Raw genomic sequence first — 6313 nt, 5'->3', positions numbered from 1 at the left:
GAAGGATGGTTCGGAGTGGTTGATCAGTAAACACGACGATAGAGTGGGACTGAAAATAGGGTCGTAGTTTCCGTGCTGCGAAGATCACTGCAAGGGCCAATTTTTCCAGCGTGGGGTATCGCGACTCCGTGTCGTTTAGTGCTTTGCTTGTGTAGAAAATGGGTTTCTGGTCCCCGCGATCGTCTCGGACTAGCACCCCGCTAACGGCCGAGCTGGACACCGAGACATAGAGATACAATGTTTCGCCGTCCTCCGGTTTGACCAATACTGGGTGACAGGTCAAATATTCCTTCAACTGACGAAAGGCGATCTCGCATTCCTCGTCCCAATGGAAATCCTTGTTCCCGCGAAGAAGTTGGTAAAAGGGGAGGCACTTATCTGTTGAGCGCGCGATGAAACGGTTCAGAGCGGCGATCCGACCAGTCAAGCGTTGTACTTCTCGCTTGTTGGTCGGCGACGGGAGCCCTAGTATGGCTTCGATCTGCTTGGGATTTGCCTCTATTCCCTGTTCAGTGACGATGTACCCCAAAAATTCTCCGGAAGTTACTCCGAATGTGCACTTCGTTGGGTTTAGTTTCATCTGGAATTGATCCAAGATGTCGAAACACTCTGCCAGATGTTGGACGTGCTGTTCTGCGATCAGAGACTTGACCAGCATGTCGTTTATATAGACCTCCATGGTTTTGCCGAGCAGATTCGCGAACATCATGTTTACCAAGCGCTGGTAGGTTGCTCCGGCGTTTTTCAATCCGAACGGCATCACTTTGTAACAGTAGGTCCCCCTATCTGTGATGAATACCGTTTTCTCGCGGTCAGCTGAGCTCATGGCGATCTGGTTGTAGCCTGAGAAAGAATCCATAAACGAAAGCAGCTGGTTTCCAGCCGTGGCTTCAACGAGACGATCTATGTGCGGCAGAGGAAAGCTGTCCTTAGGGCAAGCTTTGTTGAGATTGGTGAAGTCCACGCAAACTCTCCACTTGCCGTTTTTCTTTTTGACTACGACCGGGTTAGCCAACCAATCAGGATACTGGACTTCCATGATTTGATCCGCCTTGAGTAGTCGTTCCACTTTGTCCTGGACCGCCTTGGCTCGATCCGGGCCTAGGCGCCTGCGCTTCTGTCTGATCGGCTTGAACGTGGGGTCGATATTTAGCTTGTGGCACATGACTTCGGGGCTTATCCCGACCATTTCTTTTGTTGACCTAGCGAATGTGGAAGCCCGAGATTGCAGGAAAGCGATCAGCTTGGCCTTTATGCTTTCATCGAGTTCGGCCCCGATGCCAACAGTTCACGATGGGTCGGAGGGGTCAATATTCGCCTGTAGGATCTTGCACTCCAGACACTTGAGGCGATCCCGCTCCGGCTTTCGGGGACCGGTGAGATGGTCCCCGCTCTGTAATTGCTATGCGGTCTCCGTCTTCCTCTGCTTCTTTTCGATAACAGAGCAGACTCTGGCCACCCTCTGGTCGCCGTAAAGTGTGCAAATTCCTGTAGGAGTTGGGAATTTGAGGCAGAGGTGATAGGTCGACGGTACGGCCTGCATCGCATATATCCAAGGTACCCCCAGAATAGCGTTGTAGATTGGTGGTGCATCAACGACTGCGAACTTAGTTTTCCGGGTCACTCCGCCAGCTCGTACTTGTAGCTTCACATCGCCCATCGACATTTTGGCGACCCCGTCGTAGCCCGTCAGCGTTCGAGTTTCGGGTTTCAGTTGGTCTGGTGTGACGCCCATTTTTTCCAATGTTTGCCAACAGAGTACATTGACTGTGCTCCCAGTGTCGATCAAAACTCGTTCGACGTCGAAGTCGCCCATCGAGACTTCGATAACCAAGGGGTCTGAATGGGGGTGTTGGATTCCTTTGGCGTCTTCTGAGGTGAATGATATCGGGTCCGCACATAGCGGAGGCTCGCCCGGAGCGGTTTGGAGGGCGCAAACTTGCCGTGCTCTCTTTTTGAGTGCGCGAACAGAATCCGCGCAGTCCTCCGGTGGACCAAGTATCATGGTTATTCGTCCACGGGGAGGAGAATTAGCCCGCTCCGGGTTTTGTCCCCTCTGTCGTTTGGGAGGGCCAGGCAGTTCGTCTGCTTGGGGCGCCTCCTCCTGGTGATTCACGGGTGCTAGTTGCTGGGCTGCGTTGGGTGGTCCATCGTAACCCCGTCTGCCGCCTGCGCCACGGCCTCGGTTAGATCGTCCTCCGCGCCATCCACCTCGGCGACCTCTGCCTCCACGGGCGCTTTTTGGCTGATAAGTAGCTTCGACTTCGCCAGAAAGATACTTTGCGTACAGTTAGTTCTTCAGATGGACGCACTCTTGCGTGGAGTGACCGGGGTACATGTGAAAATCGCAGTAGAGTTCCTTCGGGTCAGATGGCTGCTTGTCCTGACCGTCCACCTCGGAGACTGCGTGGATGACGCCCTTTTTTCGATCCTGAGGTTCGTGGTGCTTGCGGGGTTCGTGGTGTTCGACCCGGTTTTTAGTCTTAGCGGGATGCGACGGCTGTTCGTCATTAGTTTTTGCGGCTATTCGGGCTTCTTCCTCCTCGTCGAGTGCGAACCTGGAGGCCCGATGTAGCGCATCATCGAGATCCTTGGGTTCCCGGATGTTAAGGTCTTTTCGTAACGGCGATCCGGGGATTAAGCCTTTTCTGAAGGCCGCCATTGCTGCGTCTTCCGGGACGTTGACCTTTGTCAGCTTTTCTTTGAACCTGTTCAAGTAGTTGGCGATAGGTTCCCCTCGTTCCTGGGCCATCTCCCAGAGGTCTGAACTTGTCACGCCTCGTTCGATGAGGATTCGGTTGTTCTTGAGGAAAGCCTTGGACAGATCGTCAAAGTTGTCGATCGAGTTCGGCTCGAGCCTCGTGAACCATACCAAGGCAGGGCCGGAAAGGCTATCCACGAACAGTTGACAGCAACCGGCGTCCCTTTGTTCTTCGGTGAACCGAGCTTTTGACATGGTCGCCATGAAGGATGTCATGAACTGGACCGGATCTTTGTCTCCCTGATAGACCGGCAGCTTCAGTTTGACGTGTGGTATGACGGCTCGTGCTATCCGTTGAGTGAAGGGCGACTGCCGAGTTACCTCAACGATCCTGTCGATTTCCGGAGCGGTGCTGATAGCTCGATGGAGGAGAGTGTTCATGCCACTAATCTGTGACCTGATTTCTTCGAGTTCGTAGCAAGATCCGGAGTTCGCGTGGCGGGTGACTGGGACGGTCGTGCTTTCGTGTATCCGTGAGTTCGGATTCGTTGGTCGGATACTGGACGTGGTCCGAGGGGGAGGATTCCTCCGCTCCGGTTGTGCTTCCGAAAAATCGAGACGACGAGTGAGACCATCTACGTTGAGCGATTGTCCAGCAGAGATCTGTGATGGGGTTGTTTGGGTCACAACGGCATCAACTCTGCGGTTGGTTTCGGAGATCATCTGGTAGATCTCTTTTGTCATGGTGCCGAACAGGATTCTGAAGTCCTCCATGGAAACGAGCTGCGGATTCTGGGCCGCTGGTGTGGTATGAACGGGGAGGTTCCCGTTCTGTGCGCTGTTCTGCTGCTCCGTTACGCGAGCATCCGCCTCCTCGTGGGTTTGTTCAGTAGAAGGCTCTGCGTCGAGGTGGACTGGCTCCTCGAGAGTTCGTCCTGCACCCTGGCTGGTTTCCCCATCAGATCTGACCCCGACTGGGAGTTCGGTGGAGGTTCCGACCGGATTTGCCGTTGTGTTCACGCGATGACGGGAATACACGGCAATGACAGGCCTAGTTGACCCACCCAGTGTCGCGGTGTCATCCTGAGAAGGCGTGATGCCCGTGAGATCGGGCGTGCGGTTTTCTTCTGGAACTTCGTTCACGACGGAAGATATTATTGCAAGGCTTCTTTCAGGAGAGTTTCCTAGAGACGATTTGCGTCCCCACAGACGGCGCCAATTGTAGAAACTAGGTTTCCACAATGAATTTGTTTATGGAGGGAAACAAATTCAATAGAGCTATCTCTCTGGAAAATAGATCTAAGCCTTGAAATTAGAGGTAAAGAAGAAGAACTCGAAAGAACTAGAGTTTGTTGCAAAGAGCAAAAAGAGAACTCAGTTATTGTATTAGATTCTGAATGATTTACAATGGAGAAGTCTCCCTTATTTATACATGTTCAGAGATCTCATAATATATTAACTTTCCTTAACAGACGAAGTGAAATATGGAAAACTGCCCTATTGCTTGAGTCGGCCGCCGCACCGAAGTGGATGTCGGTTCCTTCTTCTCCAAGACTATTCTTTATCCGAACTGATTCCCGAAAACCTAATCGATCCCTTAACCGGATTCCCGGTTAGATAATCAATTAACATTTCTGGTTTACCTCGGTATGATGGGGGTGCTAAATCCCGCACCAACAAGCTCCTTAAATATAAAATCGTACTGTATATATGAAAGAGATAAATATATATTTCACAAATAACAAAATATACATTAGGTCAATAACAAAGTTCTCTCCTCAGTTGAAATGATCATAATAACCCTAGACGATCATGGTCCAAAGTCGTAGACGGTACAAGTACACCAAATCCCAAATACCCCCGAAATACAAAATTACAAATACTCATATATAATAATATAAACTTAGTAGTATTTTATATGTATCTCTATATATATCATGTTAATAATTTAACTCTGTTAGTCAAAACAGAGCATTTTCATTTCCTACCCCTACTTTAAATATATAAATCCCGAAATTTCCAAAATAAAAGATTAGGAAATGTAGTAGCAAAAGGAGAGCTTTCTGTTGACTAGCAAGACCACATAGACTCTCCCAAACTGGCCTCATCCACAATGTCCATATGGCTAAACATGCCCTTGTTGTCCTGTGGACTCACTTGCTTCGACGAAGGTGAGCCGCTGCTACTTGGGCTATCCGGGCACAGTCCGTGGCCCTGGAAATTAGTCGAGTGACGCACACGTAGATGCACCACTTCAGCTTGAGCTAGAGCTAGCTGAGCTTGCAACACATCGATTTGTTGCTGGAGGGAAGAAATTGCTCCTACGCAACCGTAAACCGGATCCCTCACTCTTGCATTAGCCTCGTAAACCATGCTGCTCACTGCATCTCCCCGCTGGTGGATGGGTAACTCCTGTTGAGTTTCAAAATATTCTTGTTAGCCATTTAAACCAACCAATCTCGCAAGACTATTCATCTCAAGTTTAGATTATACAGTAGCTAGCTAAGAAAAATGTTAGATCATACTATCATTTACAAGGTTGCACAAAAAAAAAAAAACTATCATTTTTTACACTATTTAACAAAAGTTAAAGTGGTTACAATACTTCATCAGCTAACAGAAGTGGTTGAAATTTACATCAGCTAACAATTTGTATATGTCACTAAACATATTCTTAAACTCTTAAAATGCAAATTCAACAATTGAGTGTTTAAAATCCTTCAATTAGTTTTATATTATAATATAAAATGGGTCGGACCATGTGGTAGTTGTCAATAAAAAGTTATGGAAATGATACTAATGTCTCATCTAACATAAGAAACAAGAAAATAATCCTAATTAACCTAACCCAAAATATGATTAACCACGTTTCAATTATTCTTAGGAGAAGAAGAAGAAGAGAACCTGAAGCATCTTGTTGACGTTGCTAGCACCGAACACTCTATGAACATTAGCAAACTTCTGAGGCTCATCCGCCGGGAAATACGGCGAGAAAACACAATCTTGAGCGCACCGCCGCCGCAAAAGCTTACAAGCCGCACACGGTGACGCCGCTCCTTGCTTCCGGCTACTTTCTTTCATCACTCGTTGCTACGCCCCACGTGTCCTTCGGATTGTGAAAGTTTTTTTTGTTATGGACCGTTGGATTGAAAAACACAATCGTCAAATCAGAGAAAAAGCTTGTGTGGGAACTGGGAAGAGGGTCTAGGGTGAAGTGTGATGGATCTGTGGAGATTTATAGAGTGAGCTAAAACTGAATTAATTTTTTTTTTAATTTATATATATAAAAAAAAATACAAAATGATTTAAGACAAGAAAATTAAAAAAAAAAAGTCAGCACATCTGAGAGTGGGACCTAGAGATTTGGAAAACACTTCAATTTTTTTTGTTCTGGTCCTAGTTAATAAGCTAATTAACATCACGTGACACGACCACTTTTTTTTTCTTTCTTTTGGCGCCAAATACTACTTCCTCTGTCTCACAAAGATTGAAATTTAGGATTTTACACACAGAGAGAATATATGATTTATTTTTCTAATACTTTTTCATTTTCCCACCTTCCCACTTTTACACTCCATACACTCTACAGCATCAGTAATCATTAAAACAAAA

The 6313-nt window shown here is 47.5% G+C and overlaps 1 protein-coding gene across 1 annotated transcript; it reads right to left on the bottom strand.

Moving 5' to 3' along the window:
• Positions 1-4408: 4408 nt before the first annotated feature.
• On the bottom strand, positions 4409-5965 carry LOC104757789 (LOB domain-containing protein 4). Its single transcript, XM_010480580.3, has 2 exons — positions 5606-5965; positions 4409-5113 (listed from the first exon to the last, which is right to left on the bottom strand). Exons 1-2 carry the CDS (start codon positions 5780-5782, stop codon positions 4772-4774), a joined length of 519 nt encoding a protein of 172 aa, XP_010478882.1. The 5' UTR covers positions 5783-5965; the 3' UTR covers positions 4409-4771.
• Between the last annotated feature and the right edge of the window lie 348 nt (positions 5966-6313).

The sequence above is a fragment of the Camelina sativa genome, chromosome 17 (assembly GCF_030686135.1).
Source record: "Camelina sativa cultivar CO46 ecotype springtype chromosome 17, ASM3068613v1".
Taxonomy (NCBI): Eukaryota; Viridiplantae; Streptophyta; class Magnoliopsida; order Brassicales; family Brassicaceae; genus Camelina; species Camelina sativa.
Note: the sequence above shows the minus strand (reverse complement) of the source record. Positions and strands in the feature narration are given on the sequence as shown.